Source organism: Notolepis coatsorum, assembly GCF_963971535.1.
Source record: "Notolepis coatsorum genome assembly, chromosome: 2".
NCBI classification, from domain to species: domain Eukaryota; kingdom Metazoa; phylum Chordata; class Actinopteri; order Aulopiformes; family Paralepididae; genus Notolepis; species Notolepis coatsorum.
The window spans coordinates 58596492-58618869 of NC_140166.1; the positions used below are offsets into that span (position 1 = coordinate 58596492).

The 22378-nt window shown below is 43.3% G+C and overlaps 1 protein-coding gene across 1 annotated transcript in view; it reads right to left on the bottom strand.

The window, feature by feature from the left end:
* Positions 1-22378, bottom strand: part of pcsk6 (proprotein convertase subtilisin/kexin type 6) — a gene marked incomplete at its 5' end in the record, with an annotated part of 408343 nt that overhangs the window by 47899 nt on the left and 338066 nt on the right. The window contains 1 exon segment of the mRNA XM_084308170.1: positions 3030-3162. Coding sequence (XP_084164296.1) covers positions 3030-3162 — 133 coding nt within the window.

A 22378-nucleotide genomic window follows, 5' to 3' on the forward strand; every position in this document is an offset into this window, starting at 1 on the left:
GGAGGGCTGCGAGATGATTTTTTGTCAGGCCACTGAACTTAGAAGCAGGCCAGGACAGTGTTTCTAGTTGTATTCTAAAATTCTATTCTATTGTATTCTAAAATGTGACTATATGGTTTTATATTAACTTAATAAATAAACAAAAACGAAAAATCTACTTATTTCAACGAACATTTCAAACTAAATAACAGATTATGCACATAAAACACTGAAAACAACCGAAGCAACAATAGTATTTTAATGAGGCTATTATTATTATCATTATTATTTTGCAACAAGTTAGCCCTCTCATAAATAGCACATATAAATGAATAACTAACTTGAACTAACTTAATAGGATTGAAGTGATATTTGGCTTAAAAAATCGGTCGCCTGGCAAAAAAAAAGAAAAAAAAAAGCCTGACGATGTGCATTGGGCCGCGACTCTCTGACGCCTTATTTTCTGGGTCCCGGCCTGAAAAGTTTGGGAACCCCTGGGTTAATCTGCCATCCGCACACGCGTGTAGAAGAGCCTTTGTCTCTAGACAACATGTACCATCTGTGCTGGCTTTGTGTCTTCACTAAAATGATCAGTGTTTAATAAGCCCTATAGAAAAGCCACTTACGACCACTGCCATACAAAAGCTCAATCACAACATCGCCGCAGTTGCAATCCTGCCGTCTGATTAGCTTTGATTAGATGCAGCTAATCTGTTCACCAATCACCAGGAACACAAGATATGGGGTTTCAGGGAACTCTTATAGCAGCCTGGGTTTAAAGGCAACAGATGAACCTTTAAAGCAGCCTGGGTAGTAAATGGTTAAACCGGTATGGTAATTTAAAGAGGAAATTAAACGGTAGAGCATATGAATGGATTCTCTAATGTACAGTACAATACTTGGTTTGGAGCAGCCATGACACTTCTCATCACATCTGTTACAATGTCTGATGTCGCGGGCTGCTTTGAGTTAGCGACTGCAAGTTAGGAACTGTGGAATATGTTAAGAAGAGACCTCCTCATAAACACATCCCCCTCCCCTATTGCGACCCCCCCCCCCCCCCCCCCCCTCTGTATTCTATACATAAACAACCCCTGAGCAAGCGGCGTCTATGCCAAATACAACGCAGTTCGGTTTCCGGGTTCCTCTGATTGGCCACCCACGCCTGCCGCTACGCCGCGCCAAGCTCCTCTGTGTGTTGCAGCGCGCGGCAGGGCGATATTGATCTTTCTACCTGACTGACGAAGCTGGTTGGTCTGAGAAGGATCTCCAGCCATATTCTCTTCTTTGTTGTAACATTTGATCTTCTCTGGTTAATAAGTAAGGGATAATGTATAGCTACGAGGTCATTGTCGCAAAATAATTTACCGACACGGAGTTTAAAATACCAAGCCGCCTCGGCGAGGTGTTTTAAACGTCAGTGAAGGTCAATTATTTTGCGACAATGACCAAGTATAGCTATACATTATCCCGCTTATTACATGGCTAACTTACTAACAATATACCTAATTCATTTGACAAATCGCAGTTGTTCTGTGGCTCTGTCAGCTCAAATAAAGTGATTATTATTATCGCGGGCAGCCCGGCAGGTGTATCTGATTGGCTGCACTGAAACAGTGTGTGTCAGTGGGCTTGATTACTCCAGCTGCGAAAAATAATTCACCGCTGTCGGGGGCTATTGACCAATCACACGCAAGCATTTCGGCGAATGTGTCTCAAATCTACAGAATCAATCAAATCAGATCCACAGTGAAAGGTCAGAATGAACCCTATATCCAGATGAGAAGCAATCTAGAAAGACACATCGTCATCTGAAATTGTCAGCTTCATAGCCATCGGCAGGTTTACAATCAGACAAATATCCTTTGGAGAGCAGCACAAGCTCTAAGCAGGTGACAGGGCAGGTAGCCTACTTCAAGTACGATGCGCAACGTTACTACATGTAGATGTGTGTAGGCTGCGTGCTCGGTAGACCTAACACTACTGACTGTTTGCAGGATATACTCTCTTTTAGAAACTCTGTCTCTTAAAACCTCTTAGCTGGGCGGCCGGGTAGCGCAGCGGACTAAGCGTCTGTCTACCACCACAGAGACAGTGGGATCTAATCCAACTGCCAGCGGTGCCTCTGGCTTGTCGGTCGTCCATACTAACACAATTGGCAGTGTCAGCGGGTGGGAAAGCCGGTGAGGGTGGGTCCTGGTCGTTGTAAAACAGCGACTCCTACAGTTCGGTCGGGGCGCCTGCACAGCGAGGGAAGGATCTAGGAGAGGTAGTGTGATCCTTCCACACGTTACACTCTCCCAGGGAGAGTCTGCGCTGCCAGGTGAAAAGAAGCGGTTGTAATACAATATATATATATCGAATTTGAAGGCTTATTTGTTGCCTGTCGATAGCGACAAAATCCGACAAAATCCGTTCAGCGGTTCTTGAGTTACAAGCCGGTATTTGAGGCTTGTGCAAAGTACACAATATTGCGCAAAATACCACTCCCGACTCTTGGCACAGTAGTTCCGTCAATCTAGATCCGATATCGAAAATGATTGTGGATTTTTGTAGCCAATGAGTGTGGCTTTCCAATGATACCCCACGTGGGGATGTGTGAATCTAAAAAACTAACAAGCGAAAACAGGAAGAGAAAAACAGCCGAATGAATTGAAGTCTATGAGAAAACTCAGTTTTTCTTTTGTACACAGTTGACCAAAATCACTCCTAATCGCTCATTTCTGAATGGATCTTTATGAAGTTTGGACATGTACTACATAAGGCTTCAGGCTATGGGTGTGTATGGATTTGTAAGCCATACCACCTTCTGGGGAAATACTACCTCTGGACTACTAACTTTCACTGCCACACTACCAAATGGTTAACCCCTTCACTGTGACAATACAGAAGGTTAACCCTTTCACTGCCACACGACAAATGGGTTAACCCTTTCACTAGCACACTACAGAAGGTCAACCCTTTACTATCACACTACAGACGGTGTATCTTTAATACACAGTTTTCCACAGTATTATGAAGAGGAGTGTTTGAGCTGAGAGCTGACTCACTTGCGGCACATCCTGTGGGCGAAGCCCAGCGTAGTGTCCCCTGAGTAGTAGCCTGGAGTGCAGGCCTGCACACACCTCCACTCCTGCTGCAGGTAGTCTGGGGCACACTGGATACACTCCTCCCTCCCCGGCCCTGCCGCGGAACACACAGTCATGTTACCACTCAGCGCTGGGACTTTACTTACTGATTGATTGATTGATTGATTGATTGATTGATTGATTGATTGATTGATTGATTGATTGATTGATTGAAAATGTTATTAACAGATTGCAGAATGGGTACAATACAGTACGGCTCAATACACACAATTGTTAAGGGGATGCAGACCAGAGAAAGACTTTCGTCTTGTTTACATCAGGGTCCCCCATTTTCAATTCATAACATTTATACACAATATACAGATATACAGTACATCCAGACATTTATGACATACATACAAGATGTACAAATATACAGTACTGTCTATTTACAGACAGAGTTTCTAAAAGAGCATATATACATTTGAGGGGGAAGAAACTGTACATTGGGGGGGTTGGGTGGGGGGGGGGGGGGGGGTTAGGAGGTTTTCCTGCCCTCTGTCATTTGAAGAGGACAGTTTTCGGTATCTGTGGGGTGTTTTTTTTATTTATCAAAAACTGTGTTTACAAAGAAGCAGACAGTCACATTATCGTGAGGAATATGGCATTCTGTTGACTTTTCTATTACCGGTATATGTCGTTTTTTTCACCTCTAATGTCAATTTCAAGGACAATCTATGGATTTTCAGGGGGATTTTTGCCCGCAACCCCCGTTAACAACATAACCTCCAATCCAAATCCACTTTATTTATAAAGCAAATTTAAAAACAACAAAGTTGACAAGTGCTGTACAAGTCCCACAACAAATATTTACATAAAATAAAAGCCTAACATGCAGAGGCAGCTCATTCCAGATCAGCGTAGTGCTTTTGCAGTGGCAGCCCCAAAGCTATGCATAAAACGTTCAATACATGAAAACGATGGCGTTTAAAAACAATTAAAAACAGGTAATCATGAGTATATAATTCCAATAGTGTATTCTGTCTGTTGTTTTGACTATTTTGGTTCCGTAATGTTGTTAGCTTGTGACTGGTCTTCAAATGCCGAGGCATATGGGTACTGTGGGCGACAGTGGCTCAGGAGGTAGAGCAGTTGTCTGGTAATCGGAAGGTTCCCAGTTTGATTCCCGGACAGCATGTCAAAGTGTCCTTGAGCAAGACACTTAACCCCTAACTGCTCCCGATGAGCAACACTCGTCGGTGTGTGAATGTGTGAGTGAATGGGTGAATGTGAGGAACAAAATTGTAAAGCGCTTTGGATAAAAGCTATATTTAAATGCACAATTTACCATATACATGGAGAAAAGCCGAGATCTCAACTCTGCTCCCGTCAAATGTCAGACCAATTGAATAAGTGGAACCATATAAACCTTCTACCTTGAGAAACGCCTATGGCAAAAAGACCATGTGTCTGGAACCAGGTGGGTCTTAAAACCGACTCCCCAGGTCTAAACCCTTATAAAACTATCGAAAAATGCTCCTTCTTTTCATCCCTTGTCTATCTCCATTTGCGGTCATAATGCTGACGTTTGAACTGCACATGGAGAGAGGAATACTGTTATTATTAATTACGGTTATTCCCTCTTTATTGACATGATTAGCAACTAGAGAATTGAAAACATTCCCCCTGCCTGCCAGCAGCTCGCTTCAGCTACAGGACCGCTTGGACTGGGCCCCGTGTTCCTCTGTCGGGTCCCGCGGCTGAGCCCAAACGTGCGAACATTCGTTCGTTACGTTGGCATTCGAATTCTAAATCAACATTCGAATTTTGTATTTTCTTTTTTAAAGATTTATTTTTTGGCGTTTTATCGCTTTATTACTACCGGGCAGTCCAGTAGGGAGAGACAGAGGAAAAATGGGAGACAGAGTGGGGGGGAAGACATTCGGGAAATAACGACGAACCCGGGTCGCCCGTGTAATTTTGTATTTTTAATTAATAATTTTTTTATAAATAAATGTATACTGTATATATTTTTACGTGTCTATTCATTCTGTTTAAACCAATGGGGTTTTTCTTCACAGTTGCAGATAAAGATTAGGCTACTATACACTAATATTATAGTATTAAAACTGATGAGTTATATTCATTAAAGAAAGTGGATTTAATAAAGATTTAATCAGATGAATCACTTTATTCAAATTGAGGATTTAGTTTGAGGATATTTATAAAAAAAAACATTTATAAAAAAAAAAACCTTTTTTTACATTTTAATTTTTATTATAATTAAAAACGAAGGTTCGAACGTCCTTTCGAAAAACCCTGACGAAGTTCAAATCCCAAAAACAGGCTTCGGGGAAACAGCCCTAGGAATGCAGCTAGAGCCGCTTGGACCAGGCCTCGTGTTCCTCTGTCGGGTGCCGCAGAACCCACGAGAGTCCCAGAGGAAGGCAGCTCTCTGCACCCAACTGTTCAGCTCGGTCATTATTCTTATAACAAAGATATCTATAAAGAAGTTAAGACATGGGGCTTTGAAAGCCAATATATCCATTTCTAAATACCGTGCTCATAGGGCAAAATTGGAAAGCTGCCAGTATCCTTATTGCCATCATCAACACATGACCGGCGCAATACACTAAATAATAACAATAATTCATATTGGATGAGCAGATCTCCCGTTGGTTAGCCCATATATATATATATATATCTCCCTCTCTCTACAATTCCAACTCAAAAGGCTTTATTGGCCTAGCTGACGGTCAAATGGTTATAATAATAAAATAATGATAGTAATAAAAAGCAATAATCACAGTCATAATATACACAAGTTACATGAATATACACAAAGTGAAAGTTAAATATCTAACTCTCTCTTTTCCCTATCATTCTTTCTTCTCTTCTTTCACCCTCTCCCTCTCATTTCAAACAGTCTCAGTTATATGAACCAACTCAACTCTTGAGCTGCCGAAAGCCTCCTCCCCCCCCGAGGCTCCTCCCCCGAGGCTCCTCCCCTGAAACTCCTCCCCCGAGGCTCCTCCCCCGAGGCTCGACTCTCCAGTTTGGCCTTTACCTTTACTTTATACCTTTACTTAGCACCTCTGCCAGAGCCTGCTATGGGTTCTGTCAATAATATCCGCTTGTTTCAAAGCTGGTCTCTCGCCAGTTGAGATGTCTGTCACACTTGACATCGTACTGAGAGCCAGTAGTGTTTCTCACAGTAGCTCAGGTTAGTTCCAATAGGGAGGTGTAGTTTGATCAATACAGTCCGTAATAACTGATGTTGCATTTCTTTTTCAAATGTAGCCAAGAGTAAAGACCCTAACCCTGTCACAACAGCAGTCAATGTGTATATTTTCAGCACTACATTTGTTTACCAATGATTTTTTAGCTAAATATGACCTTGTAAAAATCTCGCGAAAAAAATTACGTTTTTTTTTGACGCAAATAAAGGAAGCCGTCATGAAACTGCTGTAGTCCTAAGAAAGAGGAGACCCAGGGCTTTCGATGGACGTCTACATTTCATAAAACTACACTACCTCATATGCACTGTGTTATGAACAGGCAGAGTGGAGGGGGGGGGGGGGTCGTAACAACTGCAATTTTAAGAGCGCTGCTCTGTTGTAATTCAAACCTGAACTGTGTAATGAAACTCAAAGTGTTAAGAGCGATGCTCTGTTGTATGTTAGAACTTTGTAAAGAAACTCAAAGTGTTAAGAGCGATGCACGGCTCTGTTGTATGTTAGAACTTTGTAATGAAACTCAAAGTGTTAAGAGCGATGCACGGCTCTGTTGTATGTTAGAACTTTGTAAAGAAACTCAGTGTTAAGAGCGATGCTCTGCTCTGTTGTATGTTAGAACTTTGTAAAGAAACTCAAAGTGTTAAGAGCGATGCACGGCTCTGTTGTATGTTAGAACTTTGTAATGAAACTCAAAGTGTTAAGAGCGATGCACGGCTCTGTTGTATGTTAGAACTTTGTAAAGAAACTCAAAGTGTTAAGAGCGATGCACTGCTCTGTTGTATGTTAGAACTTTGTAAAGAAACTCAAAGTGTTAAGAGCGATGCACGGCTCTGTTGTATGTTAGAACTTTGTAATGAAACTCAAAGTGTTAAGAGCGATGCACGGCTCTGTTGTAGGTGTGACGACCCTCCCCCACACTGTGTCGTCTTCCTCTGCTCTGGCTGGCAGAGCACAGCTGGGGAGGCTCGTCAGCTAATTGGTGCACACCTGGGCCGGGGTGTCCCAGCAGGATATCAGAGAGAGGCTGCCTCTGATCTCTGGCGAACTCCCCATTTGTTTTTGGTTCTTTGTTTGTCTGGTTGCTGTTTGTTGATTATTTGGTTCTTTGGTCATTTGGCTGTTACTTTTGGTTCATTTGTTTTGGTTGCTTTTCTTTGCTTTTACACCTACACATTCATGCTGCACATACACTCATCCACACACGGCTGACACACTGAGGGTGTTTTCACACCTGTAGTTCGTTTGCTTTGTTCCGATTCAGGGACTATTATGATACAATTGTTGCACTTGATTCTTAGTTCGTTTGTGTTCACACGGCTGTGTTCACACGGACCAAAACAAACGCACGCGCGAGCAAACTATCACTCATTGGTCAGATTTTGGGGCGTGCCCCCCCCCCCCCCCCCCCCCCAACCCTGAATCTCCGCGTTACATTGAAATCGGGGAGGAGAGAGCGGGGGAGCAAATGAATGAATGTGGATGAGAGCCGTGATGTAAGTGGTTGCAGATACGGCTGTGGGGGTGCTAGAGACATGATCGAATAGTCTTTTATGCGCCCCAATCTCCTGAACACGGCGCGAGCCATTCCTAATCGATCAGAACTAAATCGGCAGCGAAAAAGCCCATTTTAAAGCACCTATTATTACCCATGTACATGCGCAGATTGCCCACAGAGTCTGGAGACGCGAGATGACGCACAAATGAATGTGGACTGTTCCATCAGAGGGGGGAGCTTCGGTGGCCAGTGTCCTTTCAGCCGAACAGGATAATGAAACAATGATCCCACTAAATGGCCAGAAGCGTCTTATGGCGACATCTACAATTACCTCATTGAGTCTCCAGGTAGACTAATGTTTATATTTAAGTGCAGCGGTCTGTAGCCACTCACATTACCACCGAAGCTCCCCGATGGAACAGTCCACATTCATTCTCTCTGTGAGAGAGAGAGGGAGAGAGAGAGTCAGTGAGAGGTAACACGCAACACTTGATGAACATTGTTACTCAGCTGATAGAGTTGTACCCTTCTTGCTGTCTTGTCGTACAGAACTTGTAAGTCGCTTTGGATAAAAGCGTCAGCTAAATGACTAAATGTAAATGTAAATGTAAAGGTAGAGAGAGAGAGGAGGTGTTGTCTCGCACGGTGCTGCTGTTGCAGCGTCACTACAGTCACTAAACTTTCTGTACACTTGCGTGTTCTCCAGCATCTGACGAATGTGATCGTCTGCCCAAATATCAACAAGGCAGTGTACCGAGTCATCGCTGCTCCACGTTGACCCACGGCTCACGGCCGACGGCTTCTCAGTTACAGTGGGTGACAATATTGTCACAAGGAAAGATGAAATTACCTACCTGGGTTCCATCCTAGAGGCTAATCTCTCCTGTGACAAAATGGCATCCAATGTAATAAAAAAAGTCAACCAACGAACTCGATTCTTGTACCGGATCTCCTCTCTGGTAAACAAGAACACCCTGAAGACTCTGGCAGGAGCACTCATTCAGGGGTACTACGACTATGCTTGCACCTCATGGTACCAAAGCACCTCAAAGGCGCTAAAAACAAAATTACAAACATCTCAAAACAAACTGGTCAGACTACTGCTTGACCTTACTCCTAGAACCCACCTCACCCCTGCCCACTTCGACAACCTAGGATGGCTTAGAGTAGACGACAGAGTACAACAACTTGCAATGGGCCTGGTCTACAAGATACACTACACGACCAAGGTACCCATGTACATGTCAAAATACTTCCCAAAGGTCAGTGAATACCACGATCACAACACCAGAGGGAGCTCCACAAATCATGTTAAACCCAGATTCGGCTCAAATAAGGGACTAAACACGTTTCGCAATTATGCCACATCAATGTGGAACGCCCTACCCAAAGCTGTAAAGGAATGTGGATCACTACCCACTTTCAAAACATCTCTCAAGGGACACCTACGGGAGACTGCAATTCAACACTGGCCCCTGTAAATATCCTAACCCAACCCCCTCCAATGTACAGTCATTTACCTAGTATGGTTTTGTCAATAGTTCAATGTACAATTGTGTTTGTTTGTACAGTGTCTCCCCCCCCCCCCCCCTCAATGTACAGTGTTACTTGTTTATACAGTGTGCCCCCCGCCCGCCCCCCCCCCCCCCCAACCACCTCCAATGTAAATTACCCAGTATGGTTGTCAATATCCCAATGTACCCAACCCCCCCCACCCAACCTCCTCCAATGTACAGTTTCTACGTCAAATGTATATACTCCCTTTTCTTGACTCCTTCTGTATCACAAACAGTACTGTATTTGCAAATCTGGTATGTCATAAATGTATAGATGTAGCAGTACTGACTATCTGTATGTCATGTATGTCATATATGTCTATATGAATTGAAAATGGGGGACCCTGATGGAAACAAGACAAACGTCTTTCTCAGGTCTGCATCCCCTTAACAATTGTATGTATTGAGCCGTACTGTATTGTACCCATTCTGCAATCTGTTAAATAAAGTTTTCATTCATTCATTCATTCACTATTATTATTATTGTGTCGGTTTGCTAAATCGATTGCATTCTCACAGCATACGAGTCGCGTCAGGTTCGTTTGGAAATGCGCCGAGACCACCCTCTCTAGGTGGTCTCGGTCCGCTTGTTTTGTTCCGCAACAGAATGTGATTGCTGTGTTCATATATGCCCAACTGAACCGAAATAGCGGGTAAACGCTCCAGGTTTCGGATCAACAGCTCCAAACGAGTCAGGTGTGAAAACGCCCTGATACTCATATATATTGGCTGCTCCTTTATATTACTGACAATAAATTCTTTGTTATTTCTTAAATTGTGCCTGTGTCTCCCTATTCTTGTTGCGAGCTTGAGCCAGTTCGAAACTCAAAGTGCTAAGAGCGATACACTGCTCTGTTGTATGTTAGAACTTTGTAAAGAAACTCAAAGTGTTAAGAGCGATGCTCTGCTCTGTTTTTAGAACTTTGTAAAGAAACTCAAAGTGTTAAGAGCGATGCTCTGCTCTGTTGTATGTTAGAACTTTGTAAAGAAACTCAAAGTGTTAAGAGCGATGCTCTGCTCTGTTGTTAGAACTTTGTAAAGAAACTCAAAGTGTTAAGAGCGATACACTGCTCTGTTGTACTATGTTAGAACTTTGTAAAGAAACTCAAAGTGTTAAGAGCGATGCTCTGCTCTGTTGTATGTTAGAACTTAGTAAAGAAACTCAAAGTGTTAAGAGCGATGCTCTGTTGTATGTTAGAACTTTGTAAAGAAACTCAAAGTGTTAAGAGCGATGCACGGCTCTGTTGTATGTTAGAACTTTGTAAAGAAACTCAAAGTGTTAAGAGCGATGCACTGCTCTGTTGTATGTTAGAACTTAGTAAAGAAACTCAAAGTGTTAAGAGCGATGCTCTGTTGTATGTTAGAACTTTGTAAAGAAACTCAAAGTGTTAAGAGCGATGCACGGCTCTGTTGTATGTTAGAACTTTGTAATGAAACTCAAAGTGTTAAGAGCGATGCACGGCTCTGTTGTATGTTAGAACTTTTTAATGAAACTCAAAGTGTTAAGAGCGATGCACGGCTCTGTTGTATGTTAGAACTTTGTAATGAAACTCAAAGTGTTAAGAGCGATGCACGGCTCTGTTGTATGTTAGAACTTTGTAATGAAACTCAAAGTGTTAAGAGCGATGCACGGCTCTGTTGTAGGTGTGACGACCCTCCCCCACACTGTGTCGTCTTCCTCTGCTCTGGCTGGCAGAGCACAGCTGGGGAGGCTCGTCAGCTAATTGGTGCACACCTGGGCCGGGGTGTCCCAGCAGCGTGTTGCTTAATGACAGCGGAAGAGTGCAAGGGCGCTTCCGCATTCTTCGCCGCGCATGCGCATGAGGTCCTCGCTTAGTTCAGACGGCCCATTCAACACGGTGAATCCCAAACTCAAAACTCCGTTAAGCTCCAGAGAGAGAGGCTGAAAACCGCCAGTTCTTGCCCGACGGATGGGAGCCGAATCGGGATCCGAGTTTTCTGATGAATAGCCCCAAAACATGGAGGTCGCGATTCGCGAACGGCGCCGGCTTCGCTGACCAGAGCTCTCTCAGATTCAAAATTGCAGCCTGTGTATGTTTCGGAACCAATGTGTAACTAGACAGTTACAATATAACATTTATATTAATTAACCCAGTTAATGCCTTAAGAGAGAGTCTGGTGGTCAATTACTACGGAAATGTTGTGTCTTACTAATAATAACTAATTCCGCGGTCAATATAAGTATCTGTGATACTTTCTGAATATGATTTGGGAATGGGCAGGGTTATATTAGAAGAAAGACAGTGTAAACAATATAATTTACATTTACATTTACATTTAGTCATTTAGCTGACGCTTTTATCCAAAGCGACTTACAAGTTCTGTACGACAAGCCATCAGGAAGAGCACAACTCTATCAGCTGAGCAACAATGTTCATCAAAGTGTTGAGTGCTACAGTGTAGGTTAGTTTATTAGGACAAGTGCATGACAGTACGGTTAGTTAGGGTTAGATTTTTTTTTTTTTTTTTTTTTTTTTATTCAGATAATGGTTGAAGAAGTGCGTCTTTAGTCGACGGCGAAAGATTGGACGTGATTCGGCTGTCCTAACTGGGGTGGGTAGTTCATTCCACCATTGTGGGGCAAGGACTGAGAATAGGCGACTTCTCTTTGATGACCCTCCCGGAGCTTGGATAGGAGTAGGTCTGAGGCGGCCAGAAGATGCAGAGCGTAGGGGTCTTGAGGGTGTGTAGTTAGAGACCATTGACCGGAGGTAGGCGGGAGCGGTTCCCTTTGCCGCACGGTATGCTAGGTCGAGGGCCTTGAAGCGGATTCGTGCAGCAATGGGGAGCCAGTGCAGGTCCCTAAGAAGTGGGGTGACATGGGCCGACTTCGGTAGGTTTGAGATCAGGCGGGCCGCTGCGTTCTGAATGAGTTGAAGAGGCTTAGTGGCAGTGGCCGGGAGGCCAGCGAGCAGTGCATTGCAGTAGTCGAGGCGGGAGATGACTGTTGATTGGACGAGGAGTTGGGTGGCTTCTTTTGTCAGGAAGGGGCGTATCCTTCTGACGTTGCTCAGGAGGAATCGGCAGGTTCTGGTCGTCGCTGCGATGTGAGCAGAGAAGTTCAACTGGTCGTCGAGGACAACACCAAGGTTCTTGGCGGTCGGGGACGCAGTCACAGCTGCATTCTCGACTGTGATTGAAAGGTCGGTTAGGGGGGAGGATTTGGCCGGCAGGTGGAGCAATTCTGTTTTGCTTAGGTTCAGTTTGAGGTGGTTGGACGTCATCCAGGCTGAGATGTCGGACAGACAGGCCGAGATCCGCACAGAGACGTGGATATCTGAGGGAGGGAAGGAGAGGAAGAGTTGAGTATCGTCGGCATAACAATGGTAGGAGAAGCCATGAGACGTGATAATGTTACCCAGTGATTTAGTGTAGAGGGAGAAGAGAAGGGGTCCTAAAACCGAGCCCTGGGGGACACCCGTCCGCAGGGGGCGGGTGGCCGACAGGGTCCCTCTCCATGACACTTGGTAGGAGCGGTCATTGAGGTATGATGACAGCCATGTCAGCGCAGAGCCAGCCACTCCCATTCCTGCGAGGGCCGCAAGGAGGATCTGGTGGTTGACTGTGTCGAAGGCTGCAGATAGATCTAGGAGAATCAGGACAGAGGAGAGGCCTTTCGCTTTTGCTAAGTGAAGTGCCTCTGTGACCGCAATGAGGGCTGTCTCTGTGGAGTGACCAGTCCTGAAGCCTGACTGATTAGGGTCTAGGAGGTCATTCTGTAAGAGATAAGTAGTAAGTTGGTTGGATACAGCACGTTCAAGTGTTTTAGAAAGGAAGGAGAGAAGAGAGACAGGACGGTAGTTGCCTATGACGGTAGGGTTCAGGGTTGGTTTTTTTATGAGCGGCGTGACTCTGGCTTGTTTTAGGGAGGTGGGGACCACCCCCGAGTTGAGTGAGGAGTTGATGGTTGCAGTTAGGAATGGGAGGATGTCTGGTGCTATGGTCTGGAGGAGTGGGGAGGGTAGCTGGTCCAGCTGGCAAGTAGTCGGACGGTTTGACGTTACCAGTGTCAGGGTCTCTGCTTCTGTAATGGGAGAGAAAGATGACAGAGTGAAGGATGAGGTTCTCGATTCAGCATTTGGAATGGGTGGGGGTTGGGAGAAGGAGCTGCGGATGTTCTCCACTTTTTCCTCAAAGAAGATCGCAAAGTCTTCGGCAGAGAAAGATGAGGGAGGGGGGGGTGGGGGGGGGAGTGAGGAGGGAGGACATGGTAGCATGCAGTTTGCGAAGATTCTTGGCAGAGGCCTCGATCCTATGGTGGAAGAAAGAAGCTTTGGCATTAGTGATGGTTTTGGAGAATGTTAACAAGAGGTTGTGATATGTGTCGATGTCAGCAGTGAGGCGTGACTTTCTATACTTCCTTTCAGCTGCTCTCAGGACCTGTCTTTGTTCTCTCACTGGATCTGTCAGCCATGGACTGGGTGGGGAACGGCGGGCAGGTTTCTCAACGAGGGGACAGAGCTTGTCGAAGGAGGTTGCAAGGGCTGAAAGGAGGGTGGAGGTTGCCATCTCTGTGGAGAGAGCAGAGAAGGTGTCACTCAAAGGTAGAGCGGATAGTATGTCAGAGGAGAGGGTGGAGGGGGATAGGGAGGGCAGGTTGCGTCTGAGTGAGACTGTTTGAGTTGGGGTGAAGACCTTTCGGTTAAGCATGAGAGTTAGTGAGAAGGATATGAAGGAATGGTCAGATACATGTAGGGGAGTTACCGTGGTGTTAATGATGGTGGAGTTACGGGAAAATATGAGATCCAAGGAGTTGCCTGCTTTGTGGGTGGGAGGCATGGCAGTGGGAGTCAGGTCAAACGATTGTAGGAGGGAGACTACTATGACTGACTGAGATGAGTCAGGCAGGTTGAAGTCGCCCAGTAGAAGGAGAGGGGTACCATCTTCCGGTAAGGAGCTAAGAAGCATGTCCAGCTCATCTGTGAAGTGATCGAGTGTACCTGGAGGGCGGTAGAGTGTAACAATGGTGAGATTGAAAGGATTAGAGACAGATACTGCATGATATTCGAGAGAGGAGAGTGACAGTTCTGGGAGTGGTGTTACGTTTGTAGCCCATGAAGGAGATGTCATGAGGGCAGTGCCTCCACCCCGTCTGGAAGGTCGAGGTGAATATAATAATGACGAAAAATAAACAGGATACACAACACAACAAGGTGCACTACCCTACCCTGTTTATTTTTCCTCATTATTATATTCAGAGTTAATTATATTGTTTACACTGTCTTTCTTCTAATATCACTGTACATCACTTCTGAATGATTATGAAATGCGCGAGGCAGATTCACTTCTGAATGATTATGAAATGCGCGAGGCAGATTCACTTCTGAATGATTATGAAATGCGCGAGGCAGTCACTGTACATCACTTCTGAATGATTATGAAATGCGCGAGGCAGTCACTGTACATCACTTCTGAATGATTATGAAATGCGCGAGGCAGATTCACTTCTGAATGATTATGAAATGCGCGAGGCAGTCACTGTACATCACTTCTGAATGATTATGAAATGCGCGAGGCAGATTCACTTCTGAATGATTATGAAATGCGCGAGGCAGTCACTGTACATCACTTCTGAATGATTATGAAATGCGCGAGGCAGATTCACTTCTGAATGATTATGAAATGCGCGAGGCAGATTCACTTCTGAATGATTATGAAATGCGCGAGGCAGTCACTGTACATCACTTCTGAATGATTATGAAATGCGCGAGGCAGTCACTGTACATCACTTCTGAATGATTATGAAATGCGCGAGGCAGATTCACTTCTGAATGATTATGAAATGCGCGAGGCAGATTCACTTCTGAATGATTATGAAATGCGCGAGGCAGTCACTGTACATCACTTCTGAATGATTATGAAATGCGCGAGGCAGATTCACTTCTGAATGATTATGAAATGCGCGAGGCAGTCACTGTACATCACTTCTGAATGATTATGAAATGCGCGAGGCAGATTCACTTCTGAATGATTATGAAATGCGCGAGGCAGATTCACTTCTGAATGATTATGAAATGCGCGAGGCAGATTCACTTCTGAATGATTATGAAATGCGCGAGGCAGTCACTGTACATCACTTCTGAATGATTATGAAATGCGTGAGGCAGATTCACTCGTCACTGTACATCACTTCTGAAGTATAAACAAACTAGCTGACTGAACTAGAAAGCGTAACGTTATTATGTTATTTCGCATTTTTAACAACCAACTACCAGATTCAGTCGTCACTGTACATCACTTCTGAAGTATAAACAAACTATACTGCTGTGACGATTTTGAATATCTTAACATGTATTTAGAGCACCTGGGGGAGCCTCATGGTGGTCAATTACTACGGAAATGTTGTGTCTTACTAATAATAACTAATTCCGCGGTCAATATAAGTCTCTGTGATACTTTCTGAATATGATTTGGGAATGGGCAGGGTTATATTAGAAGAAAGACAGTGTAAACAATATAATTAACTCTGAATATAATAATGAGGAAAAATAAAAAGGGTAGGGTAGTGCACCTTGTTGTGTTGTGTATCCTGTTTATTTTTCGTCATTATTATATTCAGAGTTAATTATATTGTTTACACTGTCTTTCTTCTAATATAACCCTGCCCATTCCCAAATCATATTCAGAAAGTATCACAGAGACTTATATTGACCGCGGAATTAGTTATTATTAGTAAGACACAACATTTCCGTAGTAATTGACCACCAGACTCTTTCTCTTAAGGCATTAACTGGGTTAATTAATATAAATGTTATATTGTAACTGTCTAGTTACACGTTGGTTCCGAAACATGTATGTTCCAGGCTGCAATTTTGAATCTGAGAGAGCTCTGGTCAGCGAAGCCGTCGCCGTTCGCGAATCGCGACCTCCATGTTTTGGGGCTATTCATCAGAAAACTCGGATCCCGATTCGGCTCCCATCCGTCGGGCAAGAACTGGCGGTTTTCAGCCTCTCTCTCTGGAGCTTAACGGAGTTTCGAGTTTGGGATTCACCGTGTTGAATGGGGCGTCTGAACTAAGCAAGGACCTCATGCGCATGCGCGGCGAAGAATGCGGAAGCGCCCTTGCACTCTTCCGCTGTCATTAAGCAACACGCGTCCCAGCAGGATATCAGAGAGAGGCTGCCTCTGATCTCTGGCGAACTCCCCATTTGTTTTTGGTTCTTTGTTTGTCTGGTTGCTGTTTGTTGATTATTTGGTTCTTTGGTCATTTGGCTGTTACTTTTGGTTCATTTGTTTTGGTTGCTTTTCTTTGCTTTTACACCTACACATTCATGCTGCACATACACTCATCCACACACGGCTGACACACTGATACTCATATATATTGGCTGCTCCTTTATATTACTGACAATAAATTCTTTGTTATTTCTTAAATTGTGCCTGTGTCTCCCTATTCTTGTTGCGAGCTTGAGCCAGTTCGAAACTCAAAGTGCTAAGAGCGATACACTGCTCTGTTGTATGTTAGAACTTTGTAAAGAAACTCAAAGTGTTAAGAGCGATGCTCTGCTCTGTTTTTAGAACTTTGTAAAGAAACTCAAAGTGTTAAGAGCGATGCTCTGCTCTGTTGTTAGAACTTTGTAAAGAAACTCAAAGTGTTAAGAGCGATACACTGCTCTGTTGTACTATGTTAGAACTTTGTAAAGAAACTCAAAGTGTTAAGAGCGATGCTCTGCTCTGTTGTATGTTAGAACTTAGTAAAGAAACTCAAAGTGTTAACAGCGATGCTCTGTTGTATGTTAGAACTTTGTAAAGAAACTCAAAGTGTTAAGAGCGATGCACTGCTCTGTTGTATGTTAGAACTTAGTAAAGAAACTCAAAGTGTTAAGAGCGATGCTCTGTTGTATGTTAGAACTTTGTAAAGAAACTCAAAGTGTTAAGAGCGATGCTCTGTTGTTAGAACTCTGTAAAGAAACTCAAAGTGTTAAGAGCGATGCTCTGCTCTGTTGTATGTTAGAACTATAAAGAAACTCAAAGTGTTAAGAGCGATGCTCTGTTGTATGTTAGAACTATAAAGAAACTCAAAGTGTTAAGAGCGATGCTCTGCTCTGTTGTTAGAACTTTGTAAAGAAACTCAAAGTGTTAAGAGCGATGCTCTGCTCTGTTGTATGTTAGAACTATAAAGAAACTCAAAGTGTTAAGAGCGATGCTCTGTTGTATGTTAGAACTATAAAGAAACTCAAAGTGTTAAGAGCGATGCTCTGTTGTATGTTAGAACTATAAAGAAACTCAAAGTGTTAAGAGCGATGCACTGCTCTGTTGTATGTTATAACTTTGTAAAGAAACTCAAAGTGTTAAGAGCGATGCTCTGCTCTGTTGTATGTTAGAACTTTGTAAAGAAACTCAAAGTGTTAAGAGCGATGCTCTGTTGTATGTTAGAACTTTGTAAAGAAACTCAAAGTGTTAAGAGCGATGCTCTGCTCTGTTGTATGTTAGAACTTTGTAAAGAAACTCAAAGTATTAACAGCGATGCTCTGTTGTATGTTAGAACTTTGTAAAGAAACTCAAAGTGTTAAGAGCAATGCTCTGTTCTGTTGTATGTTAGAACTTTGTAAAGAAACTCAAAGTGTTAAGAGCGATGCTCTGTTGTATGTTAGAAATTTGTAAAGAAACTCAAAGTGTTAATAGCGATGCTCTGCTCTGTTGTATGTTAGAACTTTGTAAAGAAACTCAAAGTGTTAAGAGCTCTGCTCTGCTCTGTTGTATGTTAGAACTTTGTAAAGAAACTCAAAGTGTTAAGAGCGATGCCCTGCTCTGTTATATTTTAGAACTTTGTAAAGAAACTCAAAGTGTTAAGAGCGATGCACTGCTCTGTTGTATGTTAGAACTTTGTAAAGAGTGTTAAGAGTTTCAAGTTCAAGTTTCTTTAATAGTTGTCATACAGAAGTACAGAATACTTTTATATAAAATGCTTCTTTCTGTTTTGCTCCAGAGATTGTGCTAGACAAAAATAGATACGTATAATAAGTATAAAATAGAAGTCAAGTACGTAGACAGAAGTGTTCAATATATACATATATACAATATACAATGCAGAGTAGAAGTAACTGAGTTACAATACAATATACTATATACTATACAGTACAATGCAGAAATGGGATGAGGTACAATTTACAGTAAGGTGTAATAAGGTATGAGTTGTAGTGCAAATTCTTTACCAATAAATATAAAGTGTGTTAGGTGTGTAAAGTGGGTAAAGTGGGTGCTACAGTGTTTGTTTAAAGTGAGTGTGTGCGTGTGGATGTGTGTGCTGTGAGTGTATTTGATGGTTGTTATATAGTGTTATTGTCATTTAGCATCATGATGGCCTGAGGATAGAAGCTTCTTCTGAGTCTCACTGTGCTTGCCATGAGACTCCGGTATCGCTTGCCTGACCGCAGCAGTTCAAAGAGGCAGTTGTTTGGGTGGCTGGAGTCTTTGATAATTATCTTAGCCTTACCCCTGCACCGCAGGATGCTCTCTATTGTGCATGAGTAGAAGTTCTTAAGGATCTTTTGACTGACTTGGAACTTCCTTAGGCGCCTAAGGAAGTAGAGGCGTTGCCGTGCCTTCTTCACAACACTGTCAACGTGTGTGGTCCATGTCAAGTCCTCGGATATGTGGACTCCGAGGTACTTAAAACTGTTCACTCAACCGGTGCCCCGTCGATGCTGAGGGGGCTGTAGTCCCTGACCCCCGACCTCCTAAAGTCCACAATCATCTCTTTTGTTTTGCTGACGTTCAGGGAGAGGCAGTTCTCCTGACACCACTGCGGCAGATTCTTTACCTCTCCCAGGTAGGCCCTCTCATCGTTGGCAGAGATCAGGCCCACCACAGCTGTGTCGTCAAATTTGATGATTGTGTTGTTGTTCCACTGTGCCACACAGTCGTGTGTGTACAGGGAGTAGAGGAGGGGGCTCAGAACACAGCCCTGGGGGGCCCCTATGTTGAGCATGATGGATGAGGAGGTGCAGTTGCCTGCTCTCACCACCTGGGGTCTACCCGTCAGGAAGTCCAAAAGAGCGATGCACTGCTCTGTTGTATGTTAGAACTTTCTAAAGAAACTCAAAGTATTAAGAGCGATGCACTGCTCTGTTATATATATATATATATATATATATATATATATATATATATATATATATATATATATATATATATATATATATATATATATATATATATATATATATATATATATATATATAACTAAAAGGAGAAAACCTTCAAGGGAAAGAAGGGACCGCACACTCCACAGGACTCGTTTTTGCTTATTTATTGTTTGCACAACGCGTTTCGCTGTCGCTTCCTCAGGTGCGACAGCGAAACGCGTTGTGCAAACAATAAATAAGCAAAAACGAGTCCTGTGGAGTGTGCGGTCCCTTCTTTCCCTTGAAGGTTTTCTCCTTTTAGTTTATTTATCTCTCTTGCGCTGACCTGCACCTCCAGTCGGGGTCCAACCAGATGTGCATGAGTCTTATCTAGTTTAATATATATATATATATATATATTTTTATTGAACTATTTTATCACACTTTTTACTGTCCGTTCTATTTGATTATTTGTAGCCTATTTTATTATTTTTATTACTGATCCTAATGTGAAAAACTGTGATTTACCTTACCTTGCTACCTCTCTATCTTTTTTATGCTCGCTTATGCCTGTATTTTCTACTGTTGTGAAGCACTTTGAACTGCAATTTCTATATGAAAAGTGCTATACAAATAAAGTTATTATTATTAAAGTTATTACTACCCAGCTCACACCAGCGGAAGTCAAGCCATTTTTCTCTTCGAAATATTGACGTGATCTTCGTGTTTATATCTCACGGGTCGAACATAGTAGGCATAGTAACAGACTATTTCTGACACTGGGAATACATTCCCTGAGGTCCATAGATGTCCCTAGAACATGCAAATGGACCTTGTAGAAGTGGAGCAATCTTCCATTCACTTTTCTGAAAATATGGCTAGGGCTTAAGAGATTAACACTGTCTCTCCTATATCACACAGTGATATAGTAATAATCTTAACTACCCACCTCATACTATAGTCTACCCATATACTCTCTATGATAGCATATACAGTACAATAGTGCATATACAGTACTATCTATCTAGGTCGTCCTCGGACGGGCCCTCCATCAGTGCTTCTAGTCATCCCGATCCTCCATGCCTCTGGCTAGCTCGCCGGTGCTTCCTGCTCCCGCATCTCTCCTGAGTACGTCCACGTAGGTTAGTGTGGGGCATCCTCGTGATCGATGCTCGTGTGTTGGCTCCCACAGCACAAGTTTGCTGGTTGGCAGCTCATGGTGTCTCTGGCAGTGACCTGCCAGCCTCATTCTCCTGACTGCCACTTTCTCGCTCACCTCTAGCACCCCCCCATACTAGTTTGCATTAGTGACATGCTCATCCCTGTTGATGTTGAGCACCACACGCATCATTCTGGTGTAGCACCCATCCAGGTGGGCTTCAGGGTCCAGCGTTCACTGCCATACAGAAGGACAGACTCCACTGTTGCATGAAAGAAGCTGAGCTTGATTTGACGGGGGAGGTTGGAGTTCCACACACTGGTCATGCCGTTCAGAGCCCTCCTCCACGCAAGCGCCTTCCTCCCTTTAAGGTCTTGCTCGGACGAGTTGGCCCACGAGCCCAGCAGGTATTTGAAGTCACCGACTTCCTTTAGAGCAGTTCCTCCTGTTGTCGTTAGAGGTGGATGATCTTGGAGGATGTTATACATTATGACCTCGGTTTTCTTGGCATTTAGCCTACGGCCTATATATACCCGCATTTCATTATATACTTGTATGCCGTGACAAATAAAACTCTTGACTTGACTTGACAATTATATTTCTCTCACACCAAAATGAGGTTTTAACTTTGGTCAAGGCCTTCTATGTAGCAATGATAGAATATAAACCTCATTTGGGTGTAAGAGCTCACACACATTTTTTATGGTTCCTTTTTCCTTTCCTAGTCCCCTTTCCTCCACACACCAAAGTACACGACCCCAGGCACGCCCTCTCGACCCGTTCCAACGGCTTCCATCTGGTCGCAGATACAGATCTCTGGCCTGTTTTTATTACGCTTTATTATGTCCCCTCTGCCATAGCATCACTAAACTAAATACGCCAGTAACTGTCATGTGTACAGTACTGTATACAGTATGTTTATGTATATAGGTACAGCATGTGTGTATAAATGTGGATGAATCCAGTATGGATGCCTTTTGTGTAGATGTGTTGTGGATGTATACAGTATTTAGAAAGTTTGGTAAAATGGTGCATTTATATACCACTTTTATCCAAAGCACTTTGCGATTTGTTCCTCACATTTTTACCCATTCACTCACTAGGGATGGGTACCGAATTCGGTACTTTTGAGGTACCGAACCGAAACACGTCGGTACTACCGAGTATCGAATCAAGTGAGAAACCAATTTTTTTTTTTTTTCTTTTTTTTTACTTTTTTTTTCTTTTTTTTACTTTTTTCTTTTCATGTCAACGTTCACACGCACAATATATGCTTACCTAGGATTTGACTTGATTCAACAACAAAGCAGTCGGAGCAATGACAAGCCGAAAACTGTCTAAATTGTAGTTATTTGAAGTTTGGATTTTTTCTTTTTACGACTGAGGTAGGTAAATTACATTTCTTGAGACTAAAGTACCGAAAAAAGGTACCGTTGGGTACCGGTATCGATTCACAGGTACCGGTACCGGTATCGGTTCAAATGTGAAAGGTACCCATCCCTATCACTCACACATTCACACACTGACAGTGGAGGCGACCAAGGTGCCAACCTGCTCATCAGGAGCAGTTAGGGGTTAAGTGTCTTGCTCAAGGACACTTCGACACGCTGCCCGGGAGGAGCGGGAATCGAACCGGGAACCTCCAGATTACCTCCCGAGCATCGGCGTATTTAGACCACTATCAGTAGGGCACATGCCCTACTGATGATCATCTGTGCCCCACTGATAATATTTTTATTTTTTTATTTTTTTTAACAAATGTTTTTTATTTTCCCGTTTTTAACATGATCAAATAA